Source organism: Zonotrichia albicollis, chromosome 23 (genome assembly GCF_047830755.1).
Source record: "Zonotrichia albicollis isolate bZonAlb1 chromosome 23, bZonAlb1.hap1, whole genome shotgun sequence".
NCBI classification, from domain to species: Eukaryota; Metazoa; Chordata; class Aves; order Passeriformes; family Passerellidae; genus Zonotrichia; species Zonotrichia albicollis.
The window spans coordinates 6800591-6821859 of record NC_133841.1 but is presented as its reverse complement, the minus strand read 5'-3'; the positions used below and the strand labels follow the sequence as shown (position 1 = coordinate 6821859).

Genomic DNA, 21269 nt, shown 5'->3' with positions numbered 1-21269 from the left:
TGACTTGTAGCAGTGGGAACAAAGCAACACAGACCCTCTTATCAAAGGAGATGGCCTTATTGCAAAAATTGGCCCCTTTTTATACCTTTATTCTCCACTTGACATGACTGAAACCAAACCGAGGCCTAACAGAAAGAGGGCACCCATTGGCTGGCTCAGCAGTAGCTGCTGTCCACACATCCCATCACCCAATCAGCTTCCTGTGCATACACTGTCCATGTGTTCTTTCAGCCAATCAGCTTCCTTCTCATACCCGGTCCACGTGTTCTTTCAGCCAATCAGCTTCCCACTCATACACTGCCCATGTGTTCCTCCAGCCAATCACAACCTCACTCCCAGTTTGACTCTCCTCACTCATAACTGCCTCTCACCCCTCAGCCAACTGTCCGGCCTGCAGCTGTGCCTTTCCCACAGGGCCTTCTGGTGAGCATAACCTGAGCAACTTTAACAATTGTAACCTCATATTCTAGAATAACTATTACTCTGGTCCTGTCTAAAACTACTGGCTAAGCCAGTAAAGTACTAAACTACTGGCTAAGCTCAGTTCTGGCACAAACTTAGTTTTAGACCTGGCTTCCAAGTCCCCTGGCTCTGGTTTCCCAGCCCTGCTCCTTCCTTCAGCCATGATGTTGGCATCCAGCCCCACAACAGGCAATAAGCCAGACTTGCTCTTCCTCAGTGGTGTGTCCAGTCTGGTTGTAAGTCTCTCCAAACATCTCACACCTCCTGGCTGCAAAATCTCCTTCCCAGCCATTTCCGTTGGTCTCTTCCAGTCTTTCCCAAGTAGAAAACTCCAAAGCTGCTTCTATTTCAGATTTCAAGGATTTGTGTGCTTTTCCCAGCTACACAAGTGTGCTAACGTAGGCATTAGGTATGCCAGATTGCAGGCTTTTTAATGTATAATTTGTGTATATTTAGAACAACATGTACTGTAGCTAAATATGTCCCAGCCTGATCTCACAGTGAGGTCGGAAGCACAATGGCTACAATATCCATGTACTACAATCTAGGGTAAGCAGAAAATGGGTGAGCAGGAGATGCTGGAAGAGGCAGAGTTTAGTCCAAAACACTCCTGGGTACCAGAGACGTTTGTGCTGCTTGCACAGAGACAGAAATTGCCACTTCCTAATACAAAACACCCCAATTCACAGCTCCTTGGGTGCGAAAACACAGCGTTTCCCCTCCCCCTGGATTTGTAGTTGTTATTTGAATGCCTTTCCCAAAAATTCCTATGGATAGAGCTGGCTAAAGAGTGACCAAAGGAAAAAGAAGCAAAATACTGTTGATGATGATGATGAAGGTTTTTATGGAGGAATATTTGTTTTCATCAATTATCGGAAAAATTGACTCCTTGTTATTTTGTGATGTTCTCTGAGAAAATTTTCAGGGCTTTCAGAGTCTTCAAATATCTTAACAAGTGAAAACAGCTTCCAAGCATGTGAGCTGGGGAAGTATCAGAGCATGGTGAGTGTTACCTTCTGCCTCCCATAGCTTGTAGGAAGAAATTAATTTTAACAATGACCTTTGTTTTAAGCTTTGCTAATGTGTAGGGTTGCTGTGGCAACGTTCCCTTTACGTTAACTGTTTTAAGCCTGTATTTTGTAGGAAACAAGGTGCCTTTTATCACAAGTATGTCTGTGCCTTTCTGCATCCATTTGAATTTATTGAGCTCCTTTGTTGTTTAGACCCAAATTTGACAGAGAAATAGAGGGTCACAGTTAAAAATTTTATGGTAGCATTCATCCTTGTAAGGAAAAAACATCCAGTAATTACTTGAATTAAGGACAAAGGTAAATTACAAGTGCTCTCCCTGTTAGCCACTGAGGTGTGTATGAATGTCTGGAACAGGAAAAGCTTCACTTGGAACAATATAACACAGGAAAATGGGGCTTGCACAGTACTAACGGGCACAGCAGCTCATGCAGCTATCACAGCCCCTCACGGGGACTGGTAGGGCTGGGCACAAACTCCATTTTCTTGGAGGTTTTTTTTGCCTCAGTTCCCCTCCTGCGTTTCAGGGTCTGTTCTGGGGGCAAACAGAAATTGCTCAAGGAGGACAAACAGGAAGAGTGAGTAATTAAAACTCAGCAGGGCCAGAGAGCAACAACGATGATTCTCTCCACCAGTAAAACAAACCCACAGCAATGCCATTAAAAACCAACCAAGAGACTCATGGAAATGATGTAGCCAGACAGAGGTACATCATTCTGTGATACATCTGCTCGAGGCTGGATTGAATATCTTCACCTTTCTCCAAGGCACTTGGGGGGATGTTGCTTGGCACTCCCATTAGAGCATGACAGGATCCCACCAGACACCAAATCCAGTGGGTCCCACTGGTCCCACCACAGGGAAGGTGCACCAGCATCACCAGGAGCTTAGCCCTGTTTGTCCCATGGGTCGGGCTGGTGCTGTGGTGTGACATTGGGGGCTGCAGTCAGATGAGGAGATGCTCAGCCAGGCTGTTGGATGCTCCTGGACCTCTCCCTGTGCTTCACCCCCATGCTGCCACTGGCAGCATTTGGAGCTCTGTCCCACCAGGTTTTCATCTAGTGGGTGGCCACAATATTTTCCCAGGCTCACACTGAGAAAGGTTTGATGAAGGAAGCAGATGCTGCTCTTTCTGCTCTCTCCAGCATACAGAAAAGAGAGAAAAAACCTCTCCTGATGGGGAAGTGATAAGTAAAACAGTGAAGACAAAGAGTGCCATGAGGGCTGCAACATCCCCTTTTGTCACAGACATCCTTTTCACTAAAAATCCTTTCTTTAGGATTTTCCCTTCTGGGAACCTGAGGCCCCAGAACAAGAATGTAAACAATGGTTATCTGCTGCTGTGGAATGCAACAGGTGCATCTGTCATTGGCCCATCTTGGATGTTTACAATTAATGGCCAATCAAGGACTGAGCTCTCTTGGACAGAGTTGGAGAGAGCTCCTTTGTTATCATTCTTTTCTATTCTATTCTTAGCTTAGCTAGCCTTCTGAGAACCTTTCTTTCTATTTTTTTAGTACAGTCCTAATGTTATATATATATCATAAAATAATAAATCAAGCCTTCTGATCATGGAGTCAACATTTTCATCTCTCTCTCATCCTGAAAACCCTTGTGACCATGATCACACCCTTTGCCCAGCACAACTCCCTGCTCCAGCTCCCCCTGAATGGCACCTGCCTCCCAGCATTTAGGGCACTGTTTAGCATGGAAATATGTGTGAGTACTAAAGGCTTCCTTGCATGCTCGATGGCCCATCCATGTCTGCAGGGGGACTGTTCTCCAGGTTCTGCACCCGCGTGCTCCAGCTTCTCAGCTCCATTGGCAGCACAGGTTTGGTCTTTGTAGATTTACAGCATGAAAGGTCAGTGAATTTCCTACCTGCACTCAATTCTCCTAATTTGGCTTCTTCCCACACAGAAACATGGTGTTTGGAGGAGGTAGGAGCAGGCCCTACTTCGAGACAGGGAATGTGGCACAGGGGAAGTCACTCCAATCCCTTCTCACCCTATTGCCTTTGTGTTGTGCTGCTCTGAAGCATAAAGCTTCTTCTGAAGAAAGAAGTGTCTGTCCAGGGACTTACACTGAGACAACTATATCACAATAACTGCCTCAGGATAACTGTAGCAATATCCCATCTGTTTCAAGAAAACATGCTTCTCCAGCCTGCTCCCACCACTCACAGAGACCTTCAGGATGGCTCTGAGCTAAAGCCACGGAACCGTGTGACACCTGGCAGGGTAAAGCTCTCCACTCCCAGCTAATCTGCCAAGAGATTTTGACGAAATGGAGTATGGAGCATATTTACCCTGGTCCAGCAGTACCAGACGTGTCGCCACAGTGCTCTTGAGTTGGTGCCAGGAGGTCTGAAGTATTATCATACCATCAAGCCATTGCTGGGATGCTCTGGAGAGGAGTAAAGCAAAGCACATAACTGTGCTGGTAAACACATCCTGCTTTACACTGGGCAGAACTGTGCACCAGCACAATGTCCCAGTTTGCTGCCATGCACAGACAATCTGAGGGGTGGAAGGATGAAGCCTCTGTCCCCTTCTACAATGCAAAGGGGCCAGGAGAGATGATGGAAATCTGAACTACAGGCTCATTCCTGTGGCTGGGAGTGATAGGGTTATTTATCTAAGGTGTCTCAAGAGCCTAAGAGCTGAAAGTTGCTAACTCATACCACTACCTGTCCTGAGCTCTTCTTCAACCACAGTTATCTCTGTCCAGCCCTGATGTCCTCTGTGACTGCATTGCTGCTGCTGCCTCGAGCCTCTGGCTCCCTGAGAGTGTCCCCTGTGTCTCTGCTGCAATATTTGCATTTGGCAATCAGGGCTTAATCTCCACATCTAATCAAAATACAACTCACTGTGATGTCTGGTGCATCAACTGCGAAATTGCACAAAAATCTCTTTGTGCCTCCCAGGCAGCTCCACCAGAGTGGTGAAGAAGAAAGACCCATTTCACACCTTATTGCCCCAAAACAGGGGCTGCCTTTGGGGGATGCTTTTACTTCCAGGTGCAGAAGTGCCAGGGAGGGGTGGCTGGGTCGAGCTGCAGAGTCACTCAGATGTTAAATGCTTGAGTAGCACCTTGAGGCATTGAGGGAAATGGCACTGGGGGAGAATTAATATTAACCTGGGGTAGAAATTGGGGTGGTGGAGCTGTTTGCCTTCACTGTGAGCAGGGGGTGGGTGCTCAGGATGGCTGGGAGCAGCTGTGGCTGCCTCAAAGTAGATCCTTGCTTACACTCTGCCTCCAGCACTGCTTTCAATGGCATTGGGGGCTTTTATTTACCTTTGTAAGACTCCAGTCCTTAAAAATCCTCCCAGGCACACACTCCTTGATGTAAAATAATTGCTCAGGCTAATTAAGCATTATGATAGCTATGGGCCGTTGTAATGAATTTTTGACTTGTTGCTATTCACCATCACTGACTGTCCCCTCGGGTCTTTGCTGCTGCTCTGGAGAAAAAGAAATAAAAGGCACCAAACCTAGCTTGTGCTGTTGGTATCTGATGCATCTGCTCAATGCTGTCACTTATGATGATCCATGTACAGATTTACAGCATATATATATATATGTGTGTGCGTGTATATATATATATATGTGTGTGTGTGTGTGTGCGCGCGTGTGTGTATATGTATATATATGTATATATATGTATGTAATATATATGTTTGTAATATATCTAATGTATATAATGCATATAATGTATAAATTTTGTAATGTATATAATATAGTGGGTTGTGTTTGGGGCTTATCTTGGTCTCCTGACATGAACCACAGAGTGTTTGGAGTTGTTTTATAACTAAGTGTGGCAGGAAGTTCTTTATTCCCTGGGGTTGGCTGGGATCTGGTGGTGGGTGAGTGAAACATCAAAACCCTTCCCTGGCAGTTTTCCCAGCAGAGCCTTCTAGTTTGGCTACAACTGAACAGTCTCTGGCAGTAACTTCACTGCATCCAGTCCAAAGTACAGTTTAACTGCTGTAGCTGCTACTCACACTGGGATGTGCCAGGACACAGTTTCCTACTGGAGAACCTCTTCATTTTCCCTCTTCCACTACAGTAAAATCTATGAATATCAGCGAGTTGCTGTTAGCATCCCTGTTTCCCAGATAATCGAGCAGAATGGCTTTACCGACACCAGTATATGTTTAAATCCTCTAGGATTTTCCATATAAAAGAGAGTTTTGTTTCCCAAAACTACCCAGTGCCACGTCTCTCCCTCAAGTCCCTGCCTAGATTGCATCTTTAACCCTTTCTCAGCTCCTCGTTAATATTTCTGCCTCGGTGGGAGAGATGCCAACAAGACTGAAAAGAGTCACTGATGTGAATTTGACCTTTATGAATTTAAATTCCAGACTCACCCGCGGGGAGTCAGTGAGTGAATGAAAGAGCAGAGGGATGAGGGCTGCTGGAGCAGCGTCAGTGCTTTGGGAGCTGAGCTGGAGTGGGTGGAAAGGCTCTTGGTCAAATTGTCACCTGCTGTGAAAGGTGTTACCAAACTTATCTGATAGTGCCTGTGAAGGATATGTTCTCATCACTCACTGCTTCTTTGCCTAAGGATTTTGCTCTATCTGGAACAATTAGATTTGCCTTATTTAATGCAAAGCTACACTCCCTTCCCCCCTTGAAAAAAACTTCAGTTAAAAACCCACAGACATTTCTTTTTTTCTGCTTAGCTTTGGTGTCATTTTTCTTTGCTTTAGGTGAACTGGCATGAAATGTTTCTTTCCTGACAAGGAATTTTCTGTGCTCCCCTCTCTCTCCTGAGCATACACACAGGATTGAGGATAAGAATTCATCATGATAACAAGCTTAAAGGAGTGGATCGTACAGTCAGGACCAGAGGGGGATGAGAGCAATTGGGTGGCAACTCCTTGGGCTGATCCAGGCTTGAGAGCTACGAATGGCAAAACAACCCTTTGAGAGTGCTCTGAGCTTGTTCTGCTTGAGTGCTTTCTGCTGAGCTGCTTTGGAAAAGCCTCATTGTTAATTAAGAAGAGGCTTTCCCATCTTCTCAAATTGTCCTTTCCCTCCCCAGGGGAGCAGTCCTGAAGCTATAGGAAATGCTTTGCCCCAGTGGATGAAATGACTTTGCCCCTCCCTGATGGACTTCATGACAGGCCGAGAAGCAGCTGCACACAGACCGTGAGGAGTTGAAATCATCAGCCAGAGAAATCCATGGTCTGAGTCAGTCCATGGACTGGGAGCCTTTGGGACAGCACCTGTCCACATCAGACAAGGGATGCTGATCCTCACTGTGCTCCTTTTCAAGCCTAATCTGAGACTTTCATGGCTTGCAGATGTTTGGGGGTGCAGCTGACCTGACTTCCTGAATGCACCACACTGACCTCAAGTCCAGCCTGATATTCCTTCTTCACTGCAGCTGTGGGAGGCAGCTTTCTGATGGAGCATTCAGCTGTGCCCCTGTGTCCGAGTCCCAGCCAAAATCAGGGGCTCAGTGACAGGAATTTTTGATGGATACCTAGACTGTCAAGTTGGAGCATCGCACTGAGCCTGAATTCCCAGGGATATTACCCTGCACTGGGGGCTTGAAGGAAGATGGGTAAAACTATGGTGATAAGATGTCAGTGCAAAGGGGCCCCCAGCCATGTAATAATTAGCATAGACTCCATGCATTTACAGAAGGCTGATCAATTATTCTTTATTAAGAAACCCATTGCTTTTTTATACCCTAGTTCTCTACAGATGGACCTAATTGGTCCTTCAATCTAAACACCATCACCATTGGCTAATTAAGAAACCACCCTTTGGTAAAGAAATGGCCACAACACATTCCACATGTTCACAACACCAGGTGCAGCGAGTGAAGATAAGAATTGTTTCTCATCATTTTCTCTGATCTTCTCACAGCCTTTCCCAGAATGATGCCTGTTTCTCTCTGTGGCCAGAGAGCTGCTGCCACAATAAGAGGGCAGGACAGGAGAGCTCTGTGAGGCTCAGGTGCTCCATGCCCTGGAATGACAGTTTGCACCACCTGCACCCCCTGAGCCTGGACAGAACAATCCTATGGGCTCCCCCTCCACACCACTGCTGTGGCAGAGATTTTCCAGCTCAGTGCACATGCTGGAGAGTGCTGGCACCCTGGTGACATCACTGTCCAGCTATATATCATCTTTAAAATGGAGAGATTAAGGGACTGGTGACCCAGGAGAGGAGGAGAGCCCATGGTGGGCTGTGTTTTGGAGGAGGGATGCTGCACACAGGCATGAGGCTGTGTACCTGTCCAGCAGATCCAGCAGATCCCCTGATGAGCCACGTGCTGGGGGACTGCTGGGCTTGTGTTATCAGCATGTGTCATTTCCCAAGGGTTGTGAAGACATTAACAAATTAAGTCTCAGGGCCCTGCTGCAATTCTCATTAGCATCATCGTAACAACTCTTCATGTTAAATAGCTCAAATCAAAGTTTCCAGTTTAGTAAATATCCCTCCATAGGAATCACTGTCTCCATCACGCAGGGCTTAAATGGACCCCAAGGACCAGGACTGGTGCTGAATTCCACTTCCCAGGCAGACATAAGACAATTAGTTTCACTTCTGCCTCTTGTTCTAAGTCCCCTCCTCCAGCTGGAAATGGCTCTCACATATGCCAGCCCCATCCAAATGAGTTGCTCAGGAATTGCAGGTTGCGTGTGTAGAAACAATGGACAATTTGCACATCTGACGCCTCATGTTCTCCCCCCTGACAGGGGACATGGACACTGAGGTGCACTAAATCCTTCTTGTAATCATGTGGATAAATCCCCACTGAGCAAAGTCCAGTCCTTGCAGAAAGCAGCACTCAGTGCTTGAGGATGGTGGTGATTCCAGGGCAATCAATCAGCAAACCACAGCAGAAATTCTCCCCCCTTTCTGACCTCTCCCTTGGGCTTGGGAGATTTCAGCAGTGGGTGGGAAAGGCCATGAGCTGGGCATGAGGATTCTCTGGGACCTGCCTGCTGCCCTGGGTCAGGATTTATCACAGCTAAACTCGGCCAAGGACAGGCCCTCGCTGAGCAGAGTGATGAAACCTTCAAGGGAGCAAAGCACATGAGTGACAACTAAGTTTCTTCTCTGACCAGACATCCAATCATTGCCATTCCACAGGCAGCTTTTGCTGTTCCCTGGCTTTCTGCCTCCACCTCGTGGGCTTGGGAAGCTTCTTGCAGGGCAAGGTAGCCTGGATTTGGTCAGACACTGGATCAGCTGGTGCCAAGATGGGATTTGTTAAAAAGGAGCTGTTAATGCTGCTATTAATAGGTAGTGAGCAGCCATCCTTCAGCTCTGGGTCCCCATGGCCATCCCTCAGTGCCCAGTCCTGTGGCCATCCATCACCCTGACAGAGAGTTCCTTGGTGCCTGCTCTGATTCTCATTCAGTCATGGAAAATCAACACTGCAGCATCCGAGAGCTGGGGAGAACTTTTCTCCTTGTCCCTGTGAGCTCCACTCCTTCTCACCCTTCTCCTCCCCCAAAACTTGTCACTGAACCAGACCTGTCACTGCTGAGGTGACATCCAAGTCACATCCTGAATATAGGCTAAAAGCCAGTTTTGGCACAAGCTCTGACCTGATTGGATCAAACCCATGTACAATGTTGAGTAGCAGTGGGCTGTCCATGACCCTGCTGCTCCCACCCATCAGGGCTGAGCCAGCCCTGGCCATAGCTGTGTCCCCAGAGGCTCTTTGTGACTGTTGGCCTCCCAAAGTGCTCAATGACACCTGTGTAGGAGTGCTGGGGGGCAAAATTTGGCTGAGCCCAGAGCCATGGTGGCCACACTGCACTGGTGGCGTGGTCTCCACAAAAAGTCAAAACCTCCAGTCATCATCCCTGGGCAGAGGGATGGTAGAGGAAGGTGGACATAGGGGCCAAAGTCCTGGCGTCCCTGGGCATGGCATAGAACAGGCAGCCAGCCCTGATGTCTCTTTTTCCATCTCTGCCTCTGCCCAACAGACATTTCTCTGTTTTCATCTCCTGAGATCTGCACCTTCTACTTGCCACTACTGTCACTCTGCAAGGAGGCTGCAGCAGCACCAGCAGAGGGTTGTGATGCAGCATCTGCACGTCCCACCTCCCCACAAAGGATCCATGCAGCAGCAGATGAGCCCAGAGACAGCCCTGACACCCTCCTGCAAGCACTGGCTCCCCGGGGTGGCTCAGCTGGGCTGGGGGACACTCACCAGTGAGGTTGGTGGCGGGCGGCAGGCTCTCGCAGTACTGCTCCTGGATGGAGGCTGCGACCGGGCTGTCCCACAGCAGAAACGCCTGCATGGACAGAGCAGACAGGCTGGGGTTATCTGTGCAATATGCTGGTTCCCCTTCCCCAAATGCCCCCTTGGGTCAGACCTGAGCTTGCCCATGTCTGGGTGGGTACCACCCCAAAAGCTTGCATGATGGACATGCACCATTTACAGGATGGCATCCTGGGGGAACTGTGCTTATCTCAGCTGAAGGCTGGGGGACAGCTCTCTGTTTCCCACCCAGTTGTCACAGACATCTTTTGTGAAAAGTCCTTTCTTTGAGATTTTTCCCTCTTCTGAGAAGCTGAGGCCCCAGAAAAAGAATGTAAACAATGGTTATCTGCTGCTGTGGAATGCAACAGGTGCACCTGTGATTGGCCCATGTTGGATGTTTACAATTAAGGGCCAATCAAAGACCGAGCTCTCTCTGGGACAGAATCAGAGAGAGCTCCTTTGTTCATTCATTCTTTTTCTATTCTTAGCTTAGCAGCTTCTGAGACTTTTCTCTCTATTCCTTTAGTATAGTCTTAATGTAATATATGTCATAAAATAATAAATCAAGCCTTCTGATCATGGAGTCAAGATTGTCACCTCTCTCTTCATTCTGCAACCCTTGCAAGCCCAGCAACACCCAGTGATCCTCTCCTGCCTGGAATACCCCCCTCAGCAAACCCTTCTGCAGCTCCTGCTGAATCATGGAACCTCTGCTATTTATCATTTTAATCAACACTTTTGGGTTTACCATCTTTCAATCCTGAGAGCAGACAGGGGAAACATCATGAGCCTGACACCACGCTTGGATTTTCAATCCCTTACTGAAATCACAGCCTTGTAAGCTGTCAGTGGGAAGATATTCATATACATCCTTAAGGAGATCTGATCCACACACAACCAGTATTTTTTTTAGGAGAATTGTCAAGCAAACACCAACATTCCCATTGAGTTGAAAAGCACTGACCACTACTACCCAGCTCTGCAAAAACTCTGCACAAGGAGCTATTTTGGAAAAATGATTATTGAATTATTGTGACTTTGCAGGAGTTTGGGGAAACTAAAAGTGAGAAAGGTAATAGCCAGAGTGAAGGGATTGCAGAGATGGCAGAGGGATGGTGCTGTTGGTCTCACAACTCACCACAGTGCCAGGTAAAGGGAGGAGGGGACCTGATATTTTGCAGAAAAGGGTGACACAGGCTCATCCCCTCTCTAATGGTGGATGAGACTCAACTCCACTTCTTTCACCTTCAGCGAGTGACCAAACCCCCAGGAGAAAAGTCACTGATTAAATGACAGAGCTGCACCCCCCCCCCCCAAAAGACATCAAACACAGATCCCTTGGGGAACAACCCTGAGTGTTCCTGAAGGCAGGAAGGGCTCTACCTCCCCTGCTTGCAGGAAAGCTCCCAGCTCCTCGGGGGCAACCACCTCTGCCTTCCCCATCAGCCAGGCTGATTCCTAGTGCCTGACCCCCTTCCTGAGTGCCATTTACCTTCCAAACTGCTCTGAACACGGAGAAGACATTCCTCCTCTTGTCCTTGAGCCATAGAAACACTGTCTGCCCTTGCTGGCATACCCAGCCATCCTCGTGCCTTACCAAGGCATTAACAGGATTTATTCAGACACAGAGACAAGCTCAGCACCCACTTGCTCTTTTCCAAACAACTGTTTACTGCCTTGGGAAGCTGGTTTTGACAGCAAGAAAGATGTCAGGCAGACGTATAAATGGAGCAGAGAATAGCTGCCTTGTGTGACTGCTCCAGATGGCACAGAGGATCCGGTAGCTCAACCCTGCCCTGGTGTGAGAGCTGTTTGGAGCTCCTGGGTGCTGGTCCTGCAGGAGCCCAGCACCTCCTGAGTCTCCTTTCAGAACCTGAGACCACACAAACTCCAGACAGGGAGGAATCAAGGTGTAGGGAGTCTTCTCCCCTCTGTGTTGATGCCCACAGCTGGTGCCCACCACACCTGGTGGCTCTTGGCATTGGCAGGTGGGACAGAAAGGTTCTACCCAAAAGATGCCTGAGTTTGTCTATCTGAATAGGCTTTCAAGTGTTAATTGGATGTGTTTCTCCTAATCCCAGCCTGCTCCAGCCTGGTAGTGCCCATTTTCCTTCCAGACACAGGGAGAGGTCTTGGCACTGAGCAGCACATGGACCAAGCCACAGCCAGAGAGGGGTGTGGATGGAGCAGTAACACTGGCTCTTTGCAGGCTTTGTAAATGAGCTGAAACAGCTACAGAAGGAAAAAAGAAAGGAAAAAAACGATCCCCAAAACAGAACTAATACTAAGAGTTTTTTACCAGGCTCTGAGTCTTGTCTTACTGCAGTGTGGCCAAAGCTCTTGACAGAGGCAGAGTTTTGCCCCACTCCTGTCAGCACTTTGAGGGGAATAAGCAGGGGTGGTGGCAGATGCAGGGAGATTTGCCCCAGTGAAAAAAAATTCTTATTGCTGGTTGCTGTCTTACCTGTTTTGCTCTTTGTGGGCTAGTGCAACCCTCCCTGTGCTTTTTCAGAGAGAACAGGTCAGAGCTCTGTCCTTGAGGAGCTGCTCGTGCCAGAGCATTGCTGCTCTGTAAGATGCCACATGGTGCCCAGCAGGGCCCAGCCGGGCCGGGCTGCAGCCAAGCTCACCTCAAGAGCTCCGACACGGCAGTGGGTCGTGCTTGGGCCAGAGAGGGGCTGTGTTCCTCCACCCTCCTGACCCTACCTTCACACAGCCATGGCAGATCCTGCTCTGCAGGCAGGAACACTCTGTGACCTCCCTCAGCCTGCCAAAATCCTGGGGAGCCTCAGCTGAGCTCTCAGCTGTCCGGGAAGGAAGGCAATCTGCTCCTCTGGAAGCAGCCGCTTTGCACAGAGCTCACAGTTCGCCAGGGGAGCTGCTCCCACAGGGATGGATGATGGTTCTGCCAGGAGCTGCATGGACCCCGTGGGTGCCAGCAGCTTCTTCTCCATCAGGAGCCACCACTGTCTCCCCTGGTGTTGCCTTAGCATCCGCCCAGCTCCCTTCCAGGCTCTGTAACATCTGTGTTTTATACACAGACGTGTGTCACAGCGTTGCAGGATGAAGAGAGAGACGAGAATGTTGACCTCGTGTTCAGAAGGCTTGATTTATTATCTTATGATATATATTACATTAAGACTATACTAAAAAGAATAGAGAGAAAGTTCTCAGAATGCTAGCTAAGATAAGAATAGAAAAGGAATGAATAACAAAGGTCTGGGTCTCAACAGAGAGACTCAGCTCTGCTGTGAGTGGTCAGTAAATCCAAACATCCACCTGAAACCAATCACGGATCCACCTGTTACATTCCACATCAGCAGATAACCATTGTTTACATTTTGTTGCTGAGGCCACAGCTTCTCAGAAGGGAGAAAAATCCTAAAGAAAGGATTTTAATGAAAAGATGTCTGTGACAGACGTGGTTCTGGTTTAGTATTGGACCTCACGGAGCACCAGCTCCTTCCTTTCATCCCCACATTTTCTGTAGCATGAACAGCCCCCCCAGTCCTCACTGTACAGCTCAGACACAAAACCCTGACACTGCTCCCGTGTTTCCTGCATCCCACACAGAGCAAACATCTGCTGTCGTTGGTGTCCCACCACCCATCGTGCCAGGGCTGTCCCAGAGGGGAAACTGAGGCACTGAGGACCACCTGCCTCAGGTCACTCAAGCTGTGGAGCATCATGTGGGACAGATTTCTCCAATCTGGACACACCAACCATGTCCTGGTGCCCCCAGGGCTCCAAAAAAACCCCAGCTGTTCCTGTGCCTGTGACGATGGCAGGTCCCCTGGGCCAGGAGATGCAGCACTGTGGAGTAGGACAGTGTCAGCTCATCAGCACTGGGAGTCTGGCTGTTGCTGTGGGGGTGAGCAGCACACTCACACACACATGGTGTCAGTCTCTGTGACCTGCCACTGACCTGGCAGAAAAATTCAATTAATAACAATTAGGAATTAATGTCCCCTTGTGGTGCTTTTGCTCTCCAAAGCAATCCACGGACACTAATTAATATATTCACATCCAACTGCAATATCACCCCCTGCACTGTGCTACCCAGAGACAAGCGTGTGTGTCATTGTCGTCCCTCCCCACCACTATAGTGTTGCCTCAGAAAAGAGGGGATGTGCATGGCAGGAAGGGCTGACAGCTCTGAGCATGAGATAGATGCCTTGTAGCCTAATTAGCAATCTAGGAGGTCCAGTGCCGAGGGGCTTAATTGGAGAGCAGAGCGATTAGCAGGATTGATGCCTGGCATGCAGCCGTGGGAGACAGGGGCTTTGCACAGAGCTGGGCAGGGCAGTGGGAGCAGTGGACAGTGGTGGCCACCGTGATCTTCCTGGGAGGGGGGCCAACTCCATCCACTCTGGAGTTGTCCTTGTGTCCTTGCTGTAGGGACCTCTCTGACCCATCAGTGCTGCTCCCTGGCTTGGCTGGGCTTGCTGCCCACTACAACACTTGATGTGGAAGAGGAAAGACCTCCTGGAACACATAGGCAGGGAAGGGCTGAGCAGCTGCTGCCCTGGACCTTTGCTGAGGCTCCCCGGAGCATTAGGCTGGGATGGAGCCTGTTCTTGGCTCTGAGCCTGCAGCAAAAGGTGCCAGACGTTGGGTGTTAAATACAGTGATGTTAACAGAGCTGGATGCCAACTTCGGGTGGCAGAGCAGCATCAGTGGTGTGGGGAGGGAGCGGCATGTCCTGCCAGGACCGCAGCTGGAGGCTGAAGGTGGCCTGCAACAACCTGAAAGACTGAAAGAGCTGCCCCTCAAATGTGCCTGGAGGTGCCTCCAACCCCCCCATGTCTCCTGACTTCACTGCAAGGGATCTCTTTGCCTTTGTCTCCTCTGGCTTCCAGGCACTGTTTTCTGCATCTGGGGAGCTCCTTACCTGCTCCACCTTGAGGGCTTTTGCTTGGAAGTATTTTGCTTGGAAACATTTGGAACAGTTTCCAAATGAAACCTCCAAGCAGCATCTGGTCCATGAAGAACCCTCTTTACCCCTCTTAGACCTGGCAGAAACCTGCTTTGCCAGCCATGACCTCAGGGCTCCTCCAAGCCCCTTCACTGCCCTACCAAGCCCCCACTGCTCCTTCATTTCTCTTCCAAAGCCCATCCCCAGCCCTGCCATCATCAAGACATCAAGGCAAAGCTCAGGCAATGGAACAAGGCTCAAAGCAAGACTCGTGCGGGGATTTTCCATGGCTGGTGTTACTCAGGGGGAGAGCAGACAGTGAGAATATCTCCCTGCTCCATCTGGCATTAAAAGCTGCGAGTTTATTAATTAATCTGTATTAGAGGGCCAGTCCCTGTGGTGTGTAAACAGGAGCTTTGGTGAGTGTTTTCTTTGGGTTCAAAAACTGTTCTCACAGACAAACAGTTTATCCTGTTTGGAGTCTCTCTCCAAGTGTGCTGGATGCAGATCCTAACAAAAGAATATCAATCAGGGCTAAATGAATGCCCTGTAAAAACTGATTTATGAGCAATTAAAGGTTTTCCTGGATTAAGCTCAGGTCTCCCTCGCATGCCATAAATAATTCTGATTTTATTTATCTGTCAAGAGAGACATGAATTTTTGGGGACAGGTGAAAAAATGACTAATGGCATTTGGGTGTTGGAAGCTAAAGGCATCATCAAGCTGGGGAAGGGCACGCAATCCATGCAGCTCCTATGGGATATGGATTTGCAGGGGCAAAGGCTGCTGAGGAAGATTGGAGTGATGGACACAAGCCTGGGGAGGGCTGTTTTTCTAAAGCAATTTTATTAAACTGTCCTACAGATTGTACATGTTGAACTCCTGTGAATTGACAGATATTTTCAGTTTGGGATTGGACATTTTTCCTTCCAGTTCTGTCCCAACACCCTCATCTTGACTGCTCCAAACCTCCTCCTTCACCCATCACCTTTTTAGGGTTGAACATCCACAGTTAAATTTCCCATAATTTTTTTTTCTGGTTTATTCACATTCACAGCTCAGGAAAGCTTGGCCACACCAAAGCTGCATCTGCCACTGCTTTTCCACGGTGGATAGTGCAGATTTCAGGGTGGAAGAGGGACTATGATCTGCAAAATACCAACACAGTTTGCCCTTGGCCATTGGAATGGAGGCGACTGCTCCTAGGAGGGTGACTTTAGATAAAGCAGAGAAGGAGGGTCTCCTCATAGCTCAGAATACAGTTAGGGAAAAAAGGAAAAACAACAGATGGGCCCTGGGTATGTTATTCCATCTTCAGAAAGAGCCACCCTCTCCTGAGTGACAGCTCTGAGTATCGGACAATGGCTCCTGGGCTCTGCTTGGTGGGGGAACTCCGGGGTTTGGGGGTTGATTTGGGCTTTCTCTGGGTTCAAGAACTGTTCTCACAGACAAAGCCATGGATGCAGCCTCTCTAAACACTGCAGACTCAATTGCAGCTTGAGCTTGTCACTCACAGTGAACTTCTAGGCTAACCCTGTGCAGGATTTTGGGTGAGCAGAGCTGGATTTCAGGGCAGGGTTGAGCTGGTGATGCAGGATATTGTGATTGTATTCCTATATATCCTATGGTGACAGTGCAGCTATTCTGGGAACAGGCTGTGCCTTTTCCATTCACTTCTTTGCTGGAGATATGAAACCACAGGGATGATTTCATACACACTGAATCAAGCCCAGCTTTTAAGGAAAGCGAGGACTGGAAGAGATCCCCAGGGTCAGCACGTCCTGCAACTGCAGCTCTGCATCTTATGCAAGGATTCGAGTATGGAAGGGGCAGGGGCTGCCTTTTGGGCTTATTGCTGCTGGAGGTGGTCAAGTGAGAGGAGAGGGGAAACTATCACACCCTCATCATCAATCCCTGATTTTTCATAAAATGCTTTTGCAGTTTTACAAGCCCTAGAAATATAACTGGCTCCTGACAGAGCTGCAGGTGGACTGGTTTAGTTTTAATCACATTTTTTAGTTTGTTTTAATGACTTGCAGGGTGCCAGGGAGCACTTGGCAGCAAGTTTGGCTGCCTGTCTCCTAGTTTGTCTGTCCGACCTCCTGAGGCATGTCTGTTCAGTAAAGCAACATGAGCAAACCCATGCTGAAGTGGAGGTGCAAGCCAGGTGCATGGGGAACACCTAAACTGTGCCAACCCAGAATCTGCAGGGGAGGCTTGTCCCTGCTGAGCTCTGGGCTGGAGCTGGGCTGCTGCAGGTCTCTGCCCTCACAGGCAGGATGCTGCTGCATCCAGGTACACCTGTTTGCAGGGATGCACTCACAGCTGGAGTTTCATGGTCCTTTAGCCCATGCTGCCCCCAGGAGAGGGTTGGGACTCTTCTGGAAAAGTATCTGAGTTTTGAATGCATGTGTTTATAAGGAAAAATGGACAGCTTGACTGCAAAGGGGGGGATGGTTGTAGATTGGCTGTTTCTTTTTGAAGCCAGCTGGGAGAGGCTTCTCTTTGTCTGGTCTGGTTTTTGTGAACCCCCCCACTCCTGGTCCCAGCCCCAGCACAGGGGTGGTCTTGTCTCAAACTCTGGAAGGTTTGTGAGGACTTGTTGCTCCACCTTCACAAGGAGAATATCCTTGGGGAACACCTGGGGATGGCACGAGAGTCCCCTGAGCCTAAGGAGCTTTGACAGAGGATGGGAGCTGTGTCTCACACCTTTGGGCATCTTTTGGACCACTTTTTGCTGACTGAGGGTATTAGGAGCTGTCATGCTCAGTGGCTGTACCACCAGGACATGACCCAGTACTGCACTGGGTCTGTGCTGTAGAAGGACCTGGGCTGGGGGAAAAGATCCTGCCCTGTCTCATCTTTATTTCTTATATCAGAGCCAAAGAAAGCCTGAACCAGGGGATGTAACAGCAAGAGAGTTCCCATAAATCCTATCAATCAGGCTTAGTGGGTTGCAGCAATAAGAGAGAGCAGCTGCTCAGAAGAAGAGTTTTTAGAAGCAATACCAACTAGGCAGGGGGTATCTTGGTGCACATCAGCTCTTCTCATCATTTAGTGAGAACTTTCCTGGACCAGAGGAGCAGCAGATGTGTGAGGTGCACAGTGGGGTGCACAGTGGGGCGCATGACCCGCAGGGTACGAGCCATAGTGGTGCCAGTGGGGAGGGCTCTCCCTCTGCTTTACCTGCTGTTTTAACTCTGCAGTCCCAGCTGGGCCACTGAGACACCATTCTGCAGCCAGCCAGGCAGATTTGCTCTTTTACCCCTCCCTGACACAGAGGTTGTATCAAAAACCTGATCATTTTGTTTAACTGCCACTATAAGCTTGTTCAAATAAAATTCAAGATTTCACTGGAAATCCCTTAATCTCATTTGCCCAGAGTTTGGGATTCAAACAAGCTTTGGGCTGTTTCCCTCCTTGATGAGCCCTCAAGGAGAAGGAATATTGCTTCTGACAAAGCATTTGCATATTGTGCAGAGCTGCAAAATTAGCAGTGGCTACAGTTCCACAGCGAGCAAATTAGAGAGAAAGTCTTGTGCTTTGCAGGTGCAGGGTGGTAGAAGAGAGGGTTCCTTACAAAATTAATTATGGGAGGTATGGCTGGACTCTGTATTTGCATTGTCCACATCCATCACACCCCCAGAGTGGCCACCCCCTCCCAGCAGCCTGGGGAACTGGTGGCAGCTGGTTTCACTGGGAGGTGCAAGGCTGGGAGTTACTGGGAGCCCTGGGCTGAGCTCAGGAGGACCTGGCTGCAATTTCCCCCCTTTAAATGATCCTTTCACTCACTTCAGCCCCCCTCCCCGATAGTTTCTGAGCATCACGAGCTCTTGCCAAGCCCCAGTGCCTTGACTGGAGGAATCCTCCCGAGGGCCCTTTGTGTTGCGGTTTCTCTTTTTACTTTTCCCTTCAAAGAAATTGAAAAGTCACTGCGGAGAACGCGGGCGATGCACGGCGCAGGGGTGATGGGGAGGGGGCAGAAGGGCCCTTATGGGAGAAGAGGACTTAAAGCATCTTACCTGCAGGAGGAGGAGGAGGGCAAGACGCAGGCTGGGCACCATCCTCAGCTGCCCCTGCGCCCAGCTCCGCGGGGCATGGCTGGCAGCGTCCCCGCTCCTGCTGGGCTGCTTCTGCCGTCGGGGCGAGAATCCTCCGGGCTTGCAGCGAAAGAGCCTGGCGGGTCCCCGCGGGGCTGCGCAGAGGCTGCGGCTCCTTCTGCGTCCCGCTCCTGCCTTTTATAACCTCCCCGGAGCCGGTGCTCCGGCTGCCCACCTTCCAGCTCGCCCGGCGATGGGCTGCATCCCTCCTCGCCAGCCTCCCACTCCCCCTTCCCTCCCTCCTCCTCTCCCTCCTCCCCTTTTCCTTTCTCCACCTCCCTGGTGCCTTCCAACTCGGTTTGATTTTTCCCCCTTTCTCCTTCCCTCGCTCAGCATCCTCAGCAGCAGAAACTTCCCACCGGCCCAGGGACCGCCCTCGCGGCTCTCCCGGGGGGGTTTTTCCTCTCCACCCCTCTCACTCCCATCGTGCAGACGCTGTGGGGTCTCTCCTGCGGAGTCTGGGGGCTTCCCTTGTGTCCGCAAAGGGTTTGGGGCTGCAGCGTGCCGGGGATGAAGATGAGGATGGGTGGGCGTTGTGCATTCGGGGATCTCGCTCCAGGGCTGTATCGCAGGAACTGGGACAAGTTTCCCAGTTTCCCCCAGGTTTCCCCCGTCAGCTCTTGCAGCCCCTTTGCAAAACGGATAGTGAACACGAAGGGAGGGCAGAGGCCTTTTTCTCCTCCACAGGGATGGGGTGGAAGGGGTTTCAGCCCCGCCTTGTGAGGGAAATGCTCCCGAGGGAAGGACGGGGATATGGGGCAGGTGGATGCAGGTCTTTAACACAGCAGGGCTGTGCGGGGGTGTTTGACCACAAGGGCGGACCCGGAGGAGCTGGGGGTGCTTCTGGCACCGCGCTCTGTCCCGCAGGCTGGGAGGGGCAGAGGTGATGGGGCAGGAGCAGGGGGGCTTAACTGGTAGAGAAGGGGGAGGATAAGTGTCCTGGGGAGGGTGGGGGACAGTGATGTGGGATAGCCTCGATGATGCTCCTGAGGTCTTGGACATTTCCCTTCTCCCCCAGCATAACCCTTAGGCTTTAAAGGGTCTCCTGTCATATCTCTGTGTCTCAGCTCCTGCAGTCCCCTGGCAGCCATCCCCTGGGGAGGGATTCCCCACACCCCTGTCTCTTAGGGTTGCCATGGTCAGGATTGGGTCCATCCCTGAGTTGGAAGAGTTTCTGGCTGGGTGAAACCTGCTCCCCCATGCCAGGGCAGTTTCAGAACATGCCTTCTGTACTCACTGAGGTTTGGGGGCTGCCCCAGCTGTGGGTGCTGTGCCTGTCCAGGTAGTGAGTCAAGCTCCATCAGCCTGAGGTGAGCCAGGGCAGACAGCCAGACAACACACTGTACTTCCTTCTTTTCTTGAGGAAATAGGGATCAATGAGGTCTACTGCTGGGAGGGGGTGCTGGAAAACATGGGACCACCATCCAGGGGTGGAATATTTCCCTTAGGTGCTGATGGTTCATCCACCACCAGCCTCTCACAGGGTGCTGGATCATGCTCCCAGTGGCAGCCTCTGCCTCGGGGAATGGCTGCAGACCACAGCAGGTTGCAGATGGATCAATAGGAGGGCAGTGTCCCTTGATGAATTCACAGCCACAGCCTCCATCCATCTTCACTGAGCTGCTCTTTGTCTCTGGAGCACCTGAGAGGGCAGGAGGGGATCAAGGTCCTCCCTGAGCTGCAGGACCAAGGCACAAGGACTGGCCAAGGCTGTGCCCCAGCATGTGGGGGCCCCCAAAGGGTAAATATTCCTAGCCCAGTAAGTAAGGAGAATAAACAGCACAGACATAAATCTTCTGGCATTAGCTGGGTTAAATTAATTATGTCACTGCTTTGGCAAAGAAATCTGAAAATATATAAAGCTCTGGTAAATTCAGGAAACTTTTTGTTTCTGAGATCTCTTAGCATCCCTCCCATGACAGGTATGGAATGAGGCAGACTCCAGAGCCACCCTTGAGTTACCTCTCACTTCAATAAGCCCATGGAAAATGCAGAATTTTCTAAAAATGGCTTGAGAAAGCTTGCTCCCAATAACTTTGAGCATCCTGGATTCAGCTGAGTGCATCATAGGATTCTGGAATGGTTTGAGTTGGAAGATCATGTACTCCCAACCCCCTGCCATGGGACAGCTTCTACCATCGCAGGTCTAGGGCACAGCTCCTGGTCACAAAACACACTCTGGTTTTGGGGGCTGCTCAGGGCTTTGTGCACCCAGGGGACAGAAGGAACCTTGCAATGGGAAGCACCAGAGACCTCATTCCCACACCAAGATCAGCGAATGTCTTTCACCATCTCAGCTTGCCCATGGCCACCAAGTGGGACATGTGAGATGGCCATGCTCTGCTCAGGTGCCCTAAGTGTGAGGTGATACAGGGAAGGCAGAAATGAACGCTAAGTATTTTTAGTTAAGGAATTGGTTGCCAGGGACATGAAGATAATTCCTTCCCCATATATCAGGGAAAAGGCTGCAGTGCTGTTTGAAGCACCTAATTGAGGGGATTTATAGTAAAATGCAACTTGTCAG

At 49.9% G+C, this 21269-nt stretch overlaps 1 protein-coding gene across 3 annotated transcripts in view; it reads right to left on the bottom strand.

Annotated features, from left to right (window-relative positions):
* CRHR1 (corticotropin releasing hormone receptor 1) overlaps positions 1-18999 on the bottom strand; it is a 30276-nt gene extending 11277 nt beyond the window's left edge. Inside the window, exons 1-3 of one of the 3 annotated variants that reach the window (XM_074557475.1) lie at positions 18668-18998; positions 9677-9761; positions 3800-3897 (exon numbers count right to left, since the gene is read on the bottom strand). In XM_074557475.1, coding sequence (XP_074413576.1) covers positions 3800-3872 — 73 coding nt within the window. In that variant the 5' untranslated portion in view covers positions 3873-3897; positions 9677-9761; positions 18668-18998. Of the gene's footprint in view, positions 1-3799; positions 3898-9676; positions 9762-18667 lie in introns of all 3 variants that reach the window. The other 2 variants (XM_074557474.1, XM_005495046.4) reach the window with 2 other exon arrangements.
* Between the last annotated feature and the right edge of the window lie 2270 nt (positions 19000-21269).